Source organism: Phyllobates terribilis, unplaced genomic scaffold, assembly GCF_046119375.1.
Source record: "Phyllobates terribilis strain yellow unplaced genomic scaffold, ASM4611937v1 Scaffold_3__8_contigs__length_932513732, whole genome shotgun sequence".
NCBI classification, from domain to species: domain Eukaryota; kingdom Metazoa; phylum Chordata; class Amphibia; order Anura; family Dendrobatidae; genus Phyllobates; species Phyllobates terribilis.
This window is the reverse complement of record NW_027362763.1, coordinates 694,739,008-694,759,592: the sequence shown is the minus strand read 5'-3', so window position 1 is coordinate 694,759,592 and position 20,585 is coordinate 694,739,008. Positions and strand designations below refer to the sequence as shown.

Here is a 20,585-nt window from a genome sequence, read left to right as displayed (position 1 = left end):
CCTGTATCCCGCTGCCTGCAGAATCTCCTCTGTATTTCTATGACATATAGAATCACACAGCTGACTGGGAGAAAACTATCACCAGCAGGAGGCAGGGGAGAGACTGAAGCTTCATCACAGAAGGATACACTGAGACTTTACAATATACATCAGGAAACAGCAGCTCTATGTCCATGATCTATCATTGGTTGCCAAATGATAAGAGCAAGAGCGATAAGAGGAGCATCTTCCCCATGTCCAAAACCAGAGGCATCATGGGAAATTGGGGAGGGAGGGGTGGGGGTGGTAAGAATGATGGAGCCGTTCCTATTGAAGATTAGGAAGTGGCAGGGAGTTCAGGACACGGATGACCCTGGACAAGCAGGGGTCTTCTGTGGTTGAGCGGCATTTGGGCTCTTAAGCCACCAGGGCTCAGATGCAATGTCGGCCATATGCCGGAAGTGAACATTTTACAACAGCTGCAGAGCCACCCATTATACATCACAGGCCTAACCTGTCTGTGCTGTTACTCTCTGTTATCATCCAGTCTGTTACATTTAACATAAATCTGTAAACCAACAAGAGCGTTTGTAACGACCGATTGGTCCTTTCACTAGACAACACCTTTAATATTACGTAGAAAAAAAAAATAGTAAGTAATGAATTTAATTTTTATTGATTGGTCCTTTGGAAAAAAAAGTCACATAAAACGGTGTACAAAAATGTAATCCCTGATATGTGTGATGGGTTTGTGTGAAAACAATTATTAAGTGATTCATTCTTGGCATCAGAGTCTTTGACTGTACCAGGGAGCGGTCTTCTGAGACCTGAGACTTTCCAATGGGTGTGAAACTACAACTCCTGACCCAGCATCCAAATATCATTGCATGCTGGGAGTTGTAGTTTTACAACTGGAAAGCCACAGGTGAAGACCAGTATCCTAGGATATATCCTTTATCGTGATCAGCGGAGATGCCTCTACGTCCAGCGAGGACACAACGCGCTTCACATTTTTGGCACCAGCGCTTGTTTTACAGATTCCGGTACCCGGGAGGAGTAGTAGTTGAAATTGCGCAGAGTTGCCAGAACCCCGGCTGAGTTCATGTGTTTCACATCCTTGTGGTATTCATATGAGTTGCCGCCGATATCAGTGAGTTTACCTAGAAAAGACAAAATGATATGATATAGGTGAGCATTAAACAAAAAAGTAAGTGTGACGATTTATTTTTGCTTTTGTGCCTTTTTCTGCAGTAAAAATAGTTCTAATAATGACCTTTATTTCATTATTAAATTTCTGCCCTTTTCAAGCTTCTTTTAATTGGTTTCAGCATTTTTTTGTGGATTCTTTTGGCTTTGTTTGGGGTTGTTTTTTTTTTTTTTTTTTTACGCAATCATTTTCCCGTTTACTAGTAACATACAGAATTTATTTTTTTTATTTTTAGCTCGTGTGACACTTAAAGGGGTGAAAAGTCGCAGGATCCTTTACGTAGTTGCACGAAAAGTGAAACACACACACACAAAAAAAGTTAAAATTAAAGCCTTTGAAATAGTGAAAAATTCATCGAGACACTGGAGCAGTTTTGTAGATTTTGCCGCAGATTCCACCATCAGAAAGAAGAGACCAACACACAAAGTGACTCTAAAAAAAAATGAAAATGTTGAATCGGACCCACAAAATGCTATAGAAAGTTGGAGAACGTTCCATCATATAAGGACGTTTTTTTTCCAGAAGTGTATAAAAACTCTTCCAATCTGTTTAAAGGAATTGTCCAAAGAGGCAATACTGATGACGTATTATTAGAATAGGTTATTAACATCAGATAGATGACGGACAGAGGTCCCATGGCTGCTGGAAGTACAAAGTGTACAGAACCAGGACAGCCCAGATCCGGACAGCAATTTGTGGCGGTGCCGGGTGTCGAACCCCACTAATCTGATATTGATAATCTCCCCAGATGTCGATAACAACCCATCCAATTCACACAGGCAAAGAAATCACCATAGATGTCCATAAATTAAGTTATGTTTAAGAATGAGAAATGCCACAGGGATAAAGTATTGAACACACTTACTGAAATGTAATTAGTATTTCATACAAAAGCCTTTGTTGGTGAGAACCGCTTCAAGATGCCTCCTGTATGGAGAAACTAGTTACAGGCATTGCTCAGGTGTGATTTTGGCCTATTTTTCCACACAAACACTTCAAATCCTGAAGGTCCCGTGAACTCTGAGTTTTAGTTCCTTCCATATATTTTCTATTGGATTCAGGTCCGGCGATCGGTTCTGCCAGTCTATCAGCTTTATTTTCGCCTTCTCTGAAACCAATTGAGAGTTTCCTTGGCTGTGTGTTTGGGATCATTGTCTTACTGAAATATCCACCCTCATTTCATTTTCATCATCCTGTAAGATGGCAGCAGATTTTTATCAAGAATGTTTTGGTACATTTTTCCATTTATCCTTCCTTCAATCACATGTTTGCCAGTGCCTTATGCTGAAAAACAGCCCCACATCATGATGTTCCCACCTTCAAACTTCACTGTTGGTATGGTGTTTTTGGGGTTACATGCAGTGCCTTTTGTCCTCCAAACATGGTGTGCATTATGACAGCCAAAGAGTTCAATTTTGGTGTCATCTGACCAGTCTATATTCTCCCAGTATTTCACAGGCTTGTCTAAATGTTGTTGAGCAAACTTAAAACGCTCTTGAACATGCGTTTTCTTCAGCAATAGAGTCTAGCGTGGTGAGCGTGCATACAGGCCATGGAGGGTAAGAGCATTACTTATTGTTTTATTTGAAACAATTGTACCTGGCGATTCTCTAAAAGGTGGAGAAGATGGCGTGACATCCCTCTGTAGACCCCTGTTTTAATGTGTGCAAAATGTATTGTATGGCATGCTTTATCCTCCTATAGGTTGCCAGGCTGGAGCACATCAGTAAGGTGGTAGCTAGTGAAAGCCCCCTTACACCGTTCACAAGATGGAAGTGGTCACAGAGAAACACATTGACCCGTGTGGAGTTACCCAATTTGTCCTGTTGTTCCTCAATAACGTTCTTCACAAGTGCCGCCGTCCATAACCACCCAGAATGTGCCTTTGTATTGCGCAGAAGAAAACAGCAAGCTTTATTCCTGCTACCCTCTGTACATAAGTTTTGTTAGTAAAAAGGATGTTATTTTTGCAAACTTGTCTGGTTTCTTCACCGTGAGTTTAAAGGGGTACAGTGCCGCACCAATTGAACCTGAAGGTGTCCACAGTAGCAACACAACCACACTCGGCTGAATTCCCCACGACACCTGAATTGGCATAGTCGATAGAATGGAATCAAGTATGGCAACAGAAGGAGCAGAATTTTCTCCATGTCTACCCACCCAATGCCAGTGGGAGCTCTGCTAAACCATCTGTCAAAAATGTAATGGATTTAATTTTTTATTAGAAGATTGTTGAGAGACTGGATGGAGCAGCCCGTTTCCGCCATGTGGTGCCACACTTGAAGGTGGAGTTAGTCCTGAGGACACTGGAAGGGGAAGCAAGAAAAACACTGCCATTACATCCGGCCAGGGAAAGACAAACTTTTGAACAGATCCTCAGGGTGTTGGAGGATATTGATGGCCAGGCTTCAGAAGAAAGAAGAGCAGGGGACTAGGTCTCTCATTAACACTGGAGATGTGCTACATGATCCGTTTATATTGGGCCTCAGGGACGAGTCACTGCGGAGAACCCCAAGAAAGAGACTTAAGATTAAACCGGACCTGACAATACACCAGGTGCTGAAGGAAGCAGTCATCCTAGAGAAAGGTGAAAAGGTCATCACAACCCCATTGGTCCAGCAAGTAGAAGCAGTGCCAGAGGGAAATACTGGTCTGGAAGTCCGAACTGCAACCGTGGAGGGGGTGGTGAAAGACCTGGGGGGCATGCTGTTAGCCAGAGAAGAAGCAACTTGGGCACCAACATCTCAACAGGTACACCAGGCCGAGCAGGCAACCTGGTAGAAGAAATGATAGGGGAAAATGCTGGAAGTGCAGCCAAGAAGAACATCTTGTCAGCAACTGACACTGGTCCCCAATACTCCTCCCCAACTATGGGCCGGCAATACAGTTAACCCTGTCACCCCTGACTAACAGGAAATGCAGCCTCCAGGAGGATAAAAACATGCAATGCAATACATTTTGCACATATTAAAACAACAGGGTTCTACAAAGGCGTGTCACGTCATCTTCTCCATTTTTACAATTCCAGGTCTTTCTGTAGTTCTCCACAGGTAATCCTTGGCTCTTTTCCCTCCTCTGTCTGAAATCTTGCAGTGATCACCTGGTTGTGATCGGTTTATGGTGAAATTATGTTCTTTCCACTTTCGGATTATGGCCCCAACAGTGCTCACTGACACCTTCAGTAGTTTAGAAATTCTTCTGTAACCAATGCCATCAGTATGTTTTACAACACTAAGGCTGCAAAAGGTCTGGAGTCGGCTCACTGATTTTACCCATCATGAGATGTTTCTTGTGTGGCACCTTGGTAATGAGACACCTTTTTACAGACCATCAGTCTGGATTGCTTTCTAATTACTGATAGATCTCAGCTGGTGTCATGACTTCCCATGATTATTTGCTCCTCTCTTTCTTCATGTGTTCAATACTTTTTTTCCTGTGTCCTTTCTCATTATTACAGATAATTTATTGACATCTATGATGATTTCTTTGCCTGTGTGGATTGGATGGGTTGTTACCGACATCTGGTGAGAATTTCATGTCAATTGCCCCTTTAGAAATAGTTTTACTTAGAAAACTGGTGACGTGTTCAATACTTTTTTCACCGGCCGTACACACACATTTTTTACAAATAAAAGAGATTACATATGTTCTTCAATATGTTTGATATCGCTGAAGTCATGAAAGTCTGTAGTATGAAAATATAAAATTAACTAACCCACATGGTAAACCGTGTAAATCAGTTTTTAAATATCCAAACCTTCCTCAATAAAAAGCAATCAAAATGTCATATAAACCCAAAAAGATATAAAAAAAAAAAAATGTAAAAACAAAAAACTGATTTGAAACAATAGGTCATTTTCTTTAAAAATAAAAAACATTCCCCTTAAAGAGGTTAATATACCATGAATTTGTAGAGGTAAAAAAAGAAGATAAAAAGGTCCTATGCCTGGTGGGGGTCACTGCTTCGTACCTCCCACTGCATGCAGGATCGCCTCTGGGGCGCACGTGTCCCACTTTTTGCACCCAGGACTGGCGAACACGTAGGCGGAGGCCTGACCTTCAATCAGCTGAATGATCTGAAAGAGAAGTTATGTGTCCTGTAAGCGGATACAGTCTCATGTCCGATACAGAGAAAGCTGGATGACACCATTGACTTCCATTACAACTTTTGCAGGATTTGATATTGTCCTAGAAAAGTTAATATACTTTGTGGGATTTTTAATGGCAGCCCCAGCTTTGCAAGAACACAGATATAACAAAATTGGCTGTAGAGGCGAGATTGAGATAAATTCACTTAAAGGGATTGTGACACGAAGATAATAAGAATTTAATTATTAATAATAATGAAGTTTATCGGCCGCAGATACATGTATTACAAGGCTTGCGTTTAACTTAGCAGATGTTGCTAAAAGAAAAAAGGCATGGACAGCCCCTTTAAAAAGTAAGGCTACTTTCACGTTGCGTTCTGTGTCCCCGTCGGGGCATACGTCCGAAATCCCCAGCAAAACAGGGTCTATAGTCATAGACTGCAATGGTGCACTTTTGGGAGTGTACGTATACAGGAGGCGGACACTCAGACGCAGTAGCCTACGTCTCAGTGTCCATCTCCTGTGGGCGTACACTCCCAAAAAAAATGCACGGTAGAGTGCACGTTTGTACCATTGCAGTCTATGTCACCCGTCAGCGCATACGTCAGACCCTGTTTTGCGGGGAATTTCGGACGTATGCCCCGACGGGGACACAGAACGCAATGTGAAAGCACCCTAATAGTTCTTTTATTTATTTCTTCCCATAAATAGTGCACATGAAAAAAAAACAACTTTAATACTGTATATCTTATCAAAGAAATCTGCTTCTCTGTCCTCCTGGACTGATCTTTCATTCTCAATTATCAGGTAGCTTGAGTCTTCTGTGAATGCAGCCTTTCCCATTACTGAGATAGGAGAAGACAGTTGGTGCTCATAAAGTTCTATGTAGATGGGAGCGGGGAGGAGCTAGAGGCACACAGATATTTTGCTGCAAGTTCTCCTGAAACATCAGTTAGTTCTCCATATAACTTCATAAGTATTTAGGAAAACTTTCAGCGGAATGTCTGCCCTACAATGTCTGCGTCAGCCTCTAGCTCCTCCCTACAATGTCTGCCTCTAGCTCCTCCCTAGAATGTCTGCGCCTGCCTCTAGCTCCTCCCTACTATGTCTGCGCCTGCCTCTAGCTCCTCCCTACTATGTCTGCGCCTGCCTCTAGCTCCTCCCTACTATGTCTGTGTCAGCCTCTAGCTCCTCCCTACAATGTCTGCATCAGCCTCTAGCTCCTCCCTACAATGTCTGTGTCTGCTTCTAGCTCCTCCCTACAATGTCTGTGTCTGCTTCTAGCTCCTCCCTAGAATGTCTGCGCCTGCCTCTAGCTCCTCCCTACTATGTCTGCGCCTGCCTCTAGCTCCTCCCTACTATGTCTGCGCCTGCCTCTAGCTCCTCCCTACTATGTCTGCATCAGCCTCTAGCTCCTCCCTACAATGTCTGCGCCTGCCTCTAGCTCCTCCCTAGAATGTCTGCGCCTGCCTCTAGCGCTTCCCACTCCATAGAATTTTATAAGCACCAACTGTCATCTCCTATCTCAGTAACGGAAAGATCCATCTTCACTGAATACACATTTTAGAGATTTTTATCCATGAATTGAGAGTTAATTATCAGTCCAGGAGGAGAAAGAAGCAGAATTCTCTGATGTGATATATTACAGAGTTGCTTATTTTCATCTGTGCTATTGATTTATGTAATAAAGAGTAAGAATCAGTTTAATTTCTAAGTGCATGACAGCAGCCTAGCCTGGTGTGAATATAACAAACAACCTACTTAGCTAATGCTGTCCTGCCATTACCCTCCTAGCGGTGCCTGGCACATGACCGCTGTGGACAGTGATTGGCTGCAGCAGCCATATGGTAGTATGACTGTAACCTATGGACATGTGACCGCTGTAGCCAATCATTGACTGGACTCTTAAGAGACTGGATAGGACATTGCTAGGAGAAGACAGGCAAGGCGATTATGCAGCATTTGTGAATCTGTACTCCATGCTTGTCCAACTTATAAAAGGGGATGATAAACCCCTTTAAAAGCCATTTTCCTTTTTGGACAATCCCTACTTGTTAGCAGTAAGCTTTATAACTGCTCTCCACTTAGGCCACAAAATGAGGATGTGGAATAGAAGACCCCCCCACTACTAACTCAGTGGCTCATTGAGAGGGGTCCCGATGCACAGAAAGGGAATGAAAACCGCGCTTGTCACCTTGTTTCCGGCGCCCCCCACGCGCACCACTTTATCGGGGTTGATGGCGGCGATGCAGTCGTTCACCAGCTTGCTGCTGTGCGATCTGGTGGTGGTGATGATGTGTTGACCTTCAGGCACCTCCTTCAGCTCAAAACCAAATGCTCCAATGCCCAGGACGCCCCAAATAGTCCTTCCCAGGACAGCGCTGTCACCCGCCTGAAATTATACAGCAAGTCATCAACTAAATCCATTTGTATGTGATTCTCTGATATAAAAGGGTTAAAGACGCAGAGATAGCAGCGCTCATCGTAGACAGGTGTTGGAGAATGGAGACAGCGCTGCAGGGCGATATTGTACTATTGTGGAGGTGACCTTGGAAAACGTGGCTATGAGGACTCAGGAGAGCGAGCACGGGCGACCAGCGGCAGAGAGATACTCTGATCACGGCACAGCAGCCAATAGAAAGAGCTTTCTTCCTGCCTGCTATTTCCATTGGCTGCTCTACAGTGAACTGAGCATGTGTGACCACCACACTCAGCTTATTAGGTGGTGGCGCACATTGCTATAGACTTTGAACACCAGGTGGCGCAATGCTGTGTAAGAAAATGCCATAAATGTCAACTTTATTGCTTTTTTATTTTTTTTAACAGCATGTCAAAAGAAAATATTGATCATTTTTTATTATCTATGAAGTGGCCAAACCATTTTTTTATTCTCATGATTAATCCACTGCGCATGTATATGGGGGCAAGGGCAGACACACCATTGGTGCAACCTGTGTAGCTGCATAGGGGCCCAAGAGATAAGGGGCCCACTACTGCCTCCAAAGTATTATGATGAGCTAATGGACTACAAAGGGCCCCTATACTGTTCTTGTACAGGGGCCTCTTCTGCCTGTATCCGCTCCTGGGTGAGGGGAGTATGGAGAGGGCTCAGGAGCTGAGCCTGCAAAACACCAAGCAGAAGCTGGCTGTGTTATACAACTGGTATCTGTCTGCAACAGCAGTGTTGTCGCTGATAACCCCCTCAAATGACACTGTTGATCACGGGGGACACATCACAAGACATCCACTGGGAGCCAATGGGATGCTATATGCAGCCGGGGACCGCTGAAGGACCACCATGGCTGCCATGCCTGAAAAAATTCTAATCACTCTACACATAGCTTCTTGGAAAACACATTAAAAATTTAGGGTAAAAAAGTTGTTGTAGTTGACATTGGTTGGAGTTCAGAGGGTTTCTGACCTTTGAATGCGTCCTATCGGCTAAGGAGATACCGTATCGGAGAAGATGTAGGACCGGACTTGCCCTTTGCTCTCCACTGATAAGTCCTTACGTCTGTGAACCCAACGCCACAGGAGCTGCTGGCTACGCGTGTAAGTAGGGGCCCCTCTAAACTTATGGCCCCAGCACCCTTTACTAGAGGTGACCAGTGGTGCAGTCTTAGGGGGCGCAGGGGCCGCAGTCGCCCCTCGAACACAGACATTTTATTTCTTGTGTTTTCAGTTCATATTACTCATTTTTGGTAATAGAGATGAGCTCATCTATTCATAACTAATTAAATTCTATATGAATTTAAGTAAAATTATTTTGGTTTCGTCAGATCATATCGATGTCGGGATATCGGACGACCAAAGCAGAAAAAGAAAATCCCCCGTTACCTGGTAGTTATAGTATGGCTGGTTTATCACCCCCGCAATTGCTTTTCCTTCATAGGCAATGCCAATAAGAACAGTTACATGATCCAGGAGTCCTGCAGACAAAACAGTCATCAGTTCATGTCCAGTTATCCATATATTTGGGGTTAGAAAGCATTTTTCCTGGAGGGTTTCATTAACAATTTTGCACCATTCGGCTTTTCCTGGGTCATTGGTCATAAATCAACCAAGAGGAGCTTAGAGAAAGACAGATAAAAGCGTGACCAACTCTCCAACTCACTGAGCTTACTGACAGATTCTCAGTTAGCTTATTCTGCCACTAGCAAGGCTATGGCCCTGATTTATCTAAAAAGGCAATATTCTCGCAGGTCTCTATGAGGGGCGTATTTGAGTCGGACGCTCACGATTCATTAAGAGGTGCACGCCTCAATGTATCCGAAGCGTCTGGCTGAGTGGTGAGGGTCTCCGTGCGCCTTGCCACAAAATCCTACTCCAGTCAGAGACCCTAATAAGATATCTGGTTTGAGGAACGCCACAGCTAGTCATTAACTGGAAGGGGAGAGAACACAGCAGACCCGTCCATTTTGGCAGAGAGGGTGAAACGGTCACGAAAATGCTAAAAGTCACAAAACTCTGTTGCGACTTATTCGAGCGATTTACAGCAGAATTTTGGTGTAATCGCTTCCATGAATCGAGGCCAAAGACAGAAGCAGAGGAAGACGCCTCTTTCCCTACACAGACATGAATAAGTTGAAAAAAAAGAGATTAATGTGCTTCCAAAAAATGGCACAGGCTGCCCAAAATGGCATGGACGCATGTTGGCACATTCCCTTACAATCACCCCATCACTGGAGAGCAGGTATACGACCCAAATATCATAGGAAATAAGAATAATAAGAGACAAAGATCTAGAAAAGCTTCAGAATTACAATGGGAAATACTTAATTTTAGTGGAACTTAAGGTATCCATGGTTAAGACCACTAGGTATCTAACACAATATCCTCCTCCTCCTCCTCCTCCTACAGGTCTGTCATTATAGGGGCTGCCACAAGTATGTGATTTATTCCCTATCGATATCAGCAATATGGCGGCTCTGCTTTGTCTGAATCGATCAGTGGTCTCACATATTCACCTACACTCCATTTATTTTAATATTAGACCACTTGGAAATAACCGAGTTCTGTTGCACGTGACAATTTTCGGCAGTCGCTCAGAGAATAAATGTAACGGAGGTCCGCCAGCTCATTTAGATCAGAGCTCAGTTTTCTTGGGGGAGGTCAATAATTTATCTCCTTTTCTATCAATAGGGGTAATATTAATATATAAACCATTTTAATATTTGTAGGAGCATCACATTAAAATGAAAATGAAGCTGCTAGAAAAACGCAAAGAAAACTTACAATAAGTTACGTATCCCGGCTATGGTTACTATTAAAGAGGTTGTCCCATCTTGAGAAAAAGTTTTCTGAACTACTACTTTTAGGATGAAGCAGTGGCTGTACATAGGGGTTATCGCTCCATTCATTGTCTATAGGACTGGTAACATTTAATGAATTAAAACACTGCACTATTTTTTATTTACTATCATCATGGGCGACATGGTGGCTCAGTGGTTAGCACTGCAGCCTTGCAGCGCTGGGGTCCTGGGTTCAAATCCCACCAAGGACAATATCTGCAAGGAGTTTGTATGTTCTCCCCATGTTTGCGTGGGTTTCCTCCGGGTTCTCTGGTTTCCTCCCACACTTCAAAGACATACTGATAGGGAATCTAGATTGTGAGCCCCAATGGGGACAGCGACGATAATGTATGTAATGTAAAGCGCTGCTGAATACGTTAGCGCTATATAAAAATAAAGATTATTATTGTGATAACTTTACTTCTTTAAGATCTTATATATATATATTTACATCAGTGCGGTGGGAACCAACCTTCTGTATATTCCTTAGTGCCATCCAGAGGGTCCACCCAGACCACCAACTGGGGAAGAAAGAGACATGGATATGAGCAAAACATCCATAAAATCCATTCACATAGTGTAAGTAAGTTTCATCATAAGAACATAATTGTAACTGACGGGTGGTACAAAAATTGGAGACTCCATTATGTAATAGGGGGTGTTGAATTGCAGTAAGGACCTAAATCTTTCACCATGTGCCTGCATCAGTGACCCAGCTTTCCTAGACTCCTGAATGACAAATGCATCTAGCAATGCAGGGATATGTATATAGAGCCAGGTCAAGAGTAACAGCTGGGGTGTGGGGAGGTCACGCAGATCCCACCACTGTTACCGGTTTGACACAGATGACACCAGAGGGATCACCCACATCCTGCCGCTGTCACCAGTTTGTCAGGAAACCCAACTCCGCTGCCTCTAATCGTCGGGACAATTACGCAATTGAGTGACGACTGATTGACGAGGCCGCGGCTGCTACTACTAGGCCAGTTATTGGGGAACTCACAGTGAAAGTATGGCATATACACCTTCCATTACAACGCATAGAATATGTGTATATAAACACCGGGAAAAAAAAAAAAAAAAAACACTACTAGCAGCCACCACCAATTGTTTATACAGGCTGATTGGACACCTGTTACAGGTAGCGAATGGCTTCAGGGGTGCGGTTTACAGAGCAAGAGGAACAGAGCTATTAAATATTATATATTTAATCCAGTAACATAGGCAGTGTTTATAAAAAAAATTATATATATACAGTACAGACCAAAAGTTTGGACACACCTTCTCATTTAAAGATTTTTCTGTATTTTCATGACTTTAAAAATGGTACATTCACACTGAAGGCATCAAAACTATGAATTAACACATGTGGAATTATATAGTTAACAAAAAAGTGTGAAACAACTGAAAATATGTCTTATATTCTAGGTTCTTCAAAGTATCCACCTTTTGCTTTGATGACTGCTTTGCACACTCTTGGCATTCTCTTGATGAGCTTCAAGAGGTAGTCACCAGAAATGGTCTTCCAACAATCTTGAAGGAGTTCCCAGAGATGCTTAGCACTTGTTGGCCCTTTTGCCTTCACTCTGCGGTCCAGCTCACCCCAAACCATCTCGATTGGGTTCAGGTCTGGTGACTGTGGAGGCCAGATAATCTGGCATAGCACCCCATCGCTCTCCTTCTTGGTCAAACAGCCCTTACACAGCCTGGAGGTGTGTTTGGGGTCATTGTCCTGTTGAAAAATAAATGATGGTCCAACTAAACGCAAACCGGATGGAATAGCATGCCGCTGCAAGATGCTGTGGTAGCCATGCTGGTTCAGTATGCCTTCAATTTTAAATAAATCCCCAACAGTGTCACCAGCAAAGCACCCCCACACCATCACACCTCCTCCTCCATGCTTCATGGTAGGAACCAGGCATGTAAAGTCCATCCGTTCACCTTTTCCTCATCACACAAAGACACGGTGGTTGGAACCAAAGATCTCAAGTTTGGACTCATCAGACCAAAGCACAGATTTCCACTGGTCTAATGTTCTTTCCTTTGGTTCTTTAGCCCAAACAAGTCTCTTCTGCTTGTAACCTGTGCTTAGCAGTGGTTTCCTAGCAGCTATTTTACCATGAAGGCCTGCTGCACAAAGTCTCCTCTTAACAGTTGTTGTAGAGATGTGTCTGTTGCTAGAACTCTGTGTGGCATTGACCTGGTCTCTAATCTGAGCTGCTGTTAACCTGCGATTTCTGAGGCTGGTGACTCGGATAAACATATCCTCAGAAGGAGAGGTGACTCTTGGTCTTCCTTTCCTGGGACGGTCCTCATGTGAGCCAGTTTCTTTGTAGCGCTTGATGGTTTTTGCAACTGTACTTGAGGACACTTTCAAAGTTTTCCCAATTTTTCGGACTGACTGACCTTCATTTCTTAAAGTAATGATGGCCACTTGTTTTTCTTTACTTAGCCGCTTTTTTCTTGCCATAATACAAATTCTAACAGTCTATTCAGTAGGACTATCAGCTGTGTCTCCACCAGACTTCTGCACAACACAACTGATGGTCCCAACCCCATTTATAAGGCAAGAAATCCCACTTATTAAACCTGACAGGGCACACCTGTGAAGTGAAAACCATTTCCGGTGACTACCTCTTGAAGCTCATCAAGAGAAAGCCAAGAGGGTGCAAAGCAGTGATCAAAGCAAAAGGTGGCTACTTTGAAGAACCTAGAATATAAGACATATTTTCAGTTGTTTCACACTTTTTTGTTAAGTATATAATTCCACATGTGTTAATTCATAGTTTTGATGCCTTCAGTGTAAATGTACAATTTTCAAAGTCATGAAAATACAGAAAAATCTTTAAATGAGAAGGTGTGTCCAAACTTTTGGTCTGTACTGTATATATATACAAAGATGTTACAAAATGGGAACAAACAATATATACAATTACATAAAATAAAAAGGAATAACTAAACCTGATGTCATGGAAATGGCTCAGAGTTTAGCGGAGGGAAAAATGGACAGAACCACAGCAAGCTGTACTTACCGGGACTGACAAATGACCAAACCCAAATACTGCTTTTTATTAGCTCACGGTTACGCCCACATACCTTGATTGATGAGCTCATATGCGGGCTGATAGTGGGATGTGCTAGGTTTTGTTAGAATTTTATGAGATCCCCAACTTACAGAACATCTTCACCCCTGGAGGTCCCAGGCGTTAGATATTGCTTTCATATTTCGCATCCCGATTTTACCTTCATAAAGAGATGAAACATGACCTGGATAGAACCATCCATTGAATCATTATTAAGTTGGAGGGGTTAGAATGGGCTTACAATGAGGTGAGTGAATGCGTTAAGTTTGTCTGTTCGCTATGACTGCGAAAAGATATCTCCCATGAATATCGGATAGATGCATACCCCAATATTCATATTCGGATATCGGGATCTCAGACGCGATGTCTTTTTTCCCAAGACAAAAACCTCTTGTTGTAATTATCTGGTCACTGCAGGGGGATGCTACTTCAATGGAGGTTGAGGTGTTAGCCCTCTTTCCCTGTTATAATTAGTTTTCTTTCCTCAGTTATAATTGGTTTTCTCTCTTCCTCATATGTTTCCTGTGAGGGGGACATGTCCCCTCCCTGGAGAGGTCTGTATGGATTTTAAATTTTTCTCTATGACAAGCCAAATAACTAGGAAAGCTGGGAAGATGTAATAGTTGGTATATTGACTGGCACCAAGCTTCCCTACAAATAATTAGGACATATAGAATTATATATAGGCGATAATTAGAGGTCACCTCTTCTTCTTTGATGCTGTTGTACTGTGATGGGAAAGTGACGTTCAGTATTTCTTCTGACTGTCCGGTCTGGATCAGATCCTCGGATACTTCTTCAGAGGGCAAATCCTGGGCAGCAAGAAGAAAGCAATGAAAACACACACACACGTATATACCTATAGGATGGCTATTAAGTCTTACAGCTTCCTGTTGATCTCGACACTACTCTAAGTCTGACACCAAGTTTTAACATGTTATCTGTCAATTTTACCAATTTCTAAGTGAATCATTGGCTTCTCTGAATGGAGAATTGAAATCTACAAAAGGGAATCAGCCTCGTGTGTGTAATAATTATCAGGCCAGTGACCTCACCTCCTCTCCGATGATGGTTAACAGGGGAAACTTTCTTGCTAGAGAGGCGCAGATACTTTGCTGTACCAACCGATCAGCTGCCGTCTGCAGGTCATTAGCACCGGTCTGCAACACAGAGATAATAGATTACATTCAAGAGATATCTTGTTAGATCCCCAGTATCATAAGGATAAATGTTACTCATCCCGAATTATACTCCAGAGCTGCGCTCACTATTCTGCTGGTGCAGTCACTGTGTACATACATTACATTACTGATCCTGAGTTACACCCTGTATTATACCCCAGAGCTGCACTCACTATTCTGCTGGTGCAGGCACTGTGTACATACATTACATTACTTATCCTGTGCTGATCCTGAGTTACATCCTGTATTATACCCCAGAGCTGCACTCACCATTCTGCTGGTGCAGTCACTGTGTACATACATTACATTACTTATCCTGTACTGATCCTGAGTTACATCCTGTATTATACTCCAGAGCTGCACTCACTATTCTGCTGGTGCAGTCACTGTGTACATACATTACATTACTGATCCGGAGTTACCTCCTGTATTATACTCCAGAGCTGCACTCACTATTCTGCTGGTACAGTCACTGTGTACATACATTATATTTCTGATCCTGAGTTACATCCTGTATTATACTCCAGAGCTGCACTCACTATTCAGCTGGTACAGTCACTGTGTACATACATTACATTACTGATCCTGTACTGATCCTGAGTTACATCCTGTATTATACTCCAGAGCTGCACTCACTATTCTGCTGGTGCAGTCACTGTGCACATACATTACATTACTGATCCGGAGTTACCTCCTGTATTATACACCAGAGCTGCACTCACTATTCAGCTGGTGCAGTCACTGTGTACATACATTACATTACTGATCCTGAGTTACATCCTGTATTATACTCCAGAGCTGCACTCACTATTCAGCTGGTGCAGTCACTGTGTACATACATTACATTACTGATCCTGAGTTACATCCTGTATTATACTCCAGAGCTGCACTCACTATTCAGCTGGTGCAGTCACTGTGTACATACATTACATTACTGATCCTGAGTTACCTCCTGTATTATACACCAGAGCTGCACTCACTATTCAGCTGGTGCAGTCACTGTGTACATACATTACATTACTGATCCTGAGTTACATCCTGTATTATACTCCAGAGCTGCACTCACTATTCTGCTGGTGCAGTCACTGTGTACATACATTACATTACTGATCCTGAGTTACATCCTGTATTATACTCCAGAGCTGCACTCACTATTCTGCTGCATTATTTATCCAGTGAGTACATTCATTTATGATTACAGGGATATAATAGAAGATACTTTATTATGAGTTTTTACATTTACCTTTTCGACTATGCCGAGATCTCCGCCGCTCATGACATTTCTGACGATTATCCCGGCTTTTTCGGCCACAGAGTGCGCTGCGGCCACCAACCTCGCTAGCAATAATGGGGCTGAAGACATTGTGAACGCTGGCAGAGGGCATGTAAAGAAAATTATTAATAAGGACCATAATAGTAATAAACACAGATTTCGGCAGTATGTACAGACAACGTAAGTGAGGAGGACGGGGGTCACAGCAGTTGGATTGTCAGCGATAAGACACTATCCTGTGAATAGATGGTAGAAGTTCTTTATGGGGCACTGGTAATAGGGAGCTATCGCCTGGCACTGGTAATGAGTCATGAGGGAAAGCTGTGGCTTCCTCCATGGAAGCTAATCAGATGGATGGTCAGCAGCTTTTCTGTCCTGGGCGGAGGACACCGAATTGGTGATATGAACAGTTCAAACATTCGCATGGCGTTTTGTTTGTAGGGAAATAAGAAACATTGGGAATATCTCCGACCCCTGGTCAAATACTTCCTCCGATCACCCATAATACGATCCCTCCGGCTCGCCCAATGTGAACCCAGCCTTAACTACAGAGACCTGAAGGTTATTGACTCCTGGACTGTAATCTTCATTGTTTGCCGTCACCTTTACTCCCATTTATAGGAGAACCTGAGTCATGGATTGTGCAATGGAGGCTCAGTGCACAAAGGAAATAAGAAGTCTTAAGAAATGGGACATATCATCCAAATGCAGAACGGACTGCGCGGGATGCAGGAGGGCGACAAAAGGGGCGTACCATTTTTTTAAAAATGTATTTTTACAGACCCCATTGATGGCACCTGGGTGCTGTCCGTGATTTTCTTGGACCCATAAGACTCACATGGGTGATTTTTTTTTTTTTCCGTGACTCAGATCAAAAACGGACGTCTCTCATTTTTGTATTTGCAGAAACTCTGACCCCGATTAGGGATGAGCGGACCCGTGGTAGTTCGGGTTCTGGTACCTGACCGAACTTTAGTTCAAAGTTCAGTTCGGGGACCAGAACTGTACCCAAACCCCATTGAAATCAACAGGGACCCGAACTTTGGTGCAGGAAAAAAATCTTTCTCTCCTCCCGGAATTCCGAATAATAAAACGGAATTCCAGGAGAAGTCATTGTTCGGAGTTTAGCACCGGACACTAACTATTTGGTACGAACCCCGGACTTATAAGTTCGGGTTCGCTCATCTCTAACCTCGATTCATTTAGACTTGTGTTGGACATGCCAGTCTTAATGGAGGGTTACAGTGGAGTAAGAGGTGCAGGCCACTTAATGAATCAGGCACACCTTACAAGTGGTGCGCACCTTACCAAAAATCTTACTCCGGTCAAGGACTGAAGTAAGACTTGTGGCACAAAATACTCCATGGCTCGTCATGAATTAGATGGGCATGCATTTCAATGCCCCTTGTCCATGTTCTGCTCACTGAGCTGGCTAGGATTGGTGTAAAAACGCCAAAAAAATGTCACAAACTTTTTGTACAAAAATTGTGACTTTTCAAAAGTGTCAATTTTCTGGAGTAAACACTTTGATGTATCAGCCCCACAATCCGCAAAAAAACACGGACGTGTGAACAGCTCCATAAAGTTTAACAAGCCAGCGATTCATACAGGTCTGAACGAGGCCTTAGAGAGACTTTCCCATCATAGACATTTATGGAATATCTACAGGATAAGTACAGGTCCCAGAAGAGGGATCCGCTTTCTGGCTATCTCCCATGGAGAATACTAGAACACTACCCATGAGGTCATGTCTACACTCGTTTCAGACTGGGGTACAGTAGCCGCAGGTTGCCGTACCGGGTGAGATTGGGGTCAGGAACATCCGTTCTGGAGAAACATGGGGATCTCAGAAGTTGGACCCATTCCATAAAAGTCTATAACACTTTATCACCTATTCACAAGAAGATCAGTTGGGGTCCAACTACTGACACCCCACCAATCCTGAGAAGGAAGGTCCTGTGTAAATGATGACCCTCACTATCTACAGGAGCTGTAGTGCACATGCCAAGCGGACCACCACTACCCTAGACCCATAATGATCATTGAGCAGAGCATTCCTAAGGGCACAGGTCTGGCTTGGTTCTTAGGAGCGGTTGTACCCATCCTGTGGAGAAGTCATGTAATTAACCATTAAAACAAAAAAAAAAAAACACACAAGAATGAAGTGGCTAAAAGAGGTTTTCTGCTTTGTATAACTCATTCAAACAAGTCGGAAGGTAAAGGTGGGTTTCTGTGATCCGAGACCACCATCCCCGAGAGAAGGGACGGCAGCAATCAGGGAACATAGAAGTCTCCTATCACAATCACAAGTACGGCTCAGGACCCACCGAAATCCGTGCCAGAGACCCTGAGCTCCAGAGATCTCCAGAGGGGCATTAGTGAGAACTGCAGACCCCTTTATCTAGCTCATAGAATTCATCTTTTGTTACCTACAGAACATTTTTAAAGCAGCCACCACCCTTTAATTTTCACACTATAAGGAAAAAAAGTATGTGCCCCCCTCCACATTACACTACAGAAAGTTTTCTGGCCTCCCAATCTACATCCATAGACATTAATATAGAGTCGCCCCTCTGCAGATATAACAGCTCCTGTCCGATATTTCCCCCATGTCGTGTATCTGTCTCTATTCTGTCCAGAACCTGTAACATTATAAAACACTGACACCGTATATCCCCCATAAGGAGCCACTTACCTGCACGGCGGCCGCTGCAGAGCGCAGTGACTGTCAGTAAGTGCAGAGGTCTGCAGAACATCGCACCCCAGCTCTATGTACTTCCTATGTCAGCAGCGCTCCTCCTGGGTCCTAGAGATACCAGATTTGCTGACTCACATTCGTCCGCGCTGTAAATCCCACACACCGATATAATCATATTATCATTAGACCACGTTCACACGGACAGTATTTGGTCAGTATTTTACATCAGTATTCGTAACCCAAAACCAGGATTGGGTGAAAAATGCAGAAGTGGTGACGTGTTTCTATTTTACTTTTCCTCTGATTGTTTCATACCTGATTTTGGCTTACAGATACTGATGTAAAATACTGACCAAATACTGAGGGTGTGAACGTGGCCTATAAATGATAAATCATTACAGAATTAACCCTTTCGGGATCGGGACAATTTTTATTGTTTGCACTTTTCTGTTTTGGAGTTTTTTTTTCTTCCTCCACATCTTTTTTCTTTTATTTCTTTCATCCATGATTTTTTATATTTTTTTATTGTTGTTGTAGTTTGGAGCAACACGGTTCATTTTACCATATCATGTATTAAAAATAAAGAAAAACAATTCCCAAGTGCGGCAAAATGGTAAAATACATAAATAAATAAATAAATGCAATAACTCAATTTTTCAGATTTTTTTTCGACATTCATTGTGCGGTAAATACGACCCGGTAACGCGATTCTCCAGGTCCATACCATTACGGCCGGATCCAACTTGTACAGTTTTTTTTTATATTATTATTATTTTAGTTTTGTTACACAAAAAACAAATTTGAATGAACTAATTTTGCTTCGTGTCGCCATTTTTAACTTGGCAGCTTTAGCGTTTTAATTTATTTTGAGACGTTTACCTAAAGGGTTAATTAACTTTATATTCTGGTAAATTGGACCTTTATATTAAATATGTTTATGTTTAGATAGATAAATAAATAGATAGATAGATATCACCACATATCGGCAGTATAATACATCCACACCACACGCACGATCTCCCCCGCACACGGACGCTCTCAGTGACAGAACGCGTAGCGGGAGGTTTGGTCCTCGGCGGCCACCGTCCCCGTACCCTCTCAGCTCGCCGTAGCTTCTGTCAGGAACATGTTGACCGCTCTCCGCCGCCGGCTGCCCCGTCCTCGGGGTCTGTGGAAGGGGAGAGCCGCCTCTGGGCTGAGCAGCAGCAATGACAGCCCCGGGCAGAAGAGCAAGTACCGAGACTCCGTGCTGCTGCCTCACACCGACTTCCCCATACGCCGGAGCCCAGAGGACACAGTCAGCACCGAGCTGCGCCTGCAGGAGGTAGGGAGAGGGGCACCGTGACGGGAGACTGCGGCAGTGGTGAGGACAGGGGGCACGGCACCAATGGGTCGTCCCATAAGGATAGGGACAAAGGCAGGAGGGCACAGGGCTGACAGTAGGGGGCAGAAGTATGGGAGCTTCGGTTGTGGGCACTGGACGGACGCTCGGGTGCAGGGAGCACCGGACTGATGGTGGTCGGCACAGGACTGACGGTAGGGGGCAGGGAGTACTGGGATGAAGGTGGAGGGCATGGGACTGACAGTAGGGGGCTTGGAGTGCACGGGACAGACAGTAGGGGGCAGGGAGCACCGGGATGACTGTGGAGGGCACGGGACTGACTGTAGGGGCCAGGGAGCACCGGGATGACGGTGGAGGGCACGGGACTGACTGTAGGGGCCAGGGAGTACCGGACTGACGGTGGCGGGCACAGGACAGACAGTAGGGGGCATGGAGCCTCGGAA

The 20,585-nt window shown here is 43.7% G+C and overlaps 2 protein-coding genes across 2 annotated transcripts in view; one reads left to right on the top strand and one right to left on the bottom strand.

The window, feature by feature from the left end:
- Window positions 1-636: 636 nt before the first annotated feature.
- BPNT1 (3'(2'), 5'-bisphosphate nucleotidase 1) lies at window positions 637-20,054 on the bottom strand. The gene is made up of 10 exons (XM_073671915.1): window positions 19,895-20,054; window positions 18,798-18,908; window positions 16,073-16,200; window positions 14,704-14,808; window positions 14,353-14,460; window positions 11,038-11,086; window positions 9,112-9,203; window positions 7,469-7,666; window positions 5,157-5,262; window positions 637-1,139 (listed from the first exon to the last, which is right to left on the bottom strand). Exons 2-10 carry the CDS (start codon window positions 18,856-18,858, stop codon window positions 985-987), a joined length of 1,002 nt encoding a protein of 333 aa, XP_073528016.1. The 5' UTR covers window positions 18,859-18,908; window positions 19,895-20,054; the 3' UTR covers window positions 637-984.
- Window positions 19,848-20,585, top strand: part of IARS2 (isoleucyl-tRNA synthetase 2, mitochondrial) — a 53,985-nt gene continuing 53,247 nt past the window's right edge. Inside the window, exon 1 of the mRNA XM_073671914.1 lies at window positions 19,848-20,124. Coding sequence (XP_073528015.1) covers window positions 19,927-20,124 — 198 coding nt within the window. The 5' untranslated portion in view covers window positions 19,848-19,926. The remainder of the gene's footprint in view (window positions 20,125-20,585) is intronic.

Bases quoted from the DNA above. Each gene is read 5' to 3' on its own strand.
- BPNT1 (XM_073671915.1), bottom strand. From the start codon at position 18,858: ATGTTCTGCAGACCTCTGCACTTACTGACAGTCACTGCGCTCTGCAGC. The intron at 14,809-16,072 runs GTAAATGTAAAA...TCTGTGTTGCAG, and splicing joins ATCTCGGCATAGTCGAAAAG to ACCGGTGCTAATGACCTGCA. The intron at 11,087-14,352 runs GTGACCTCTAAT...TTTCTTCCCCAG, and splicing joins ACAGCATCAAAGAAGAAGAG to TTGGTGGTCTGGGTGGACCC.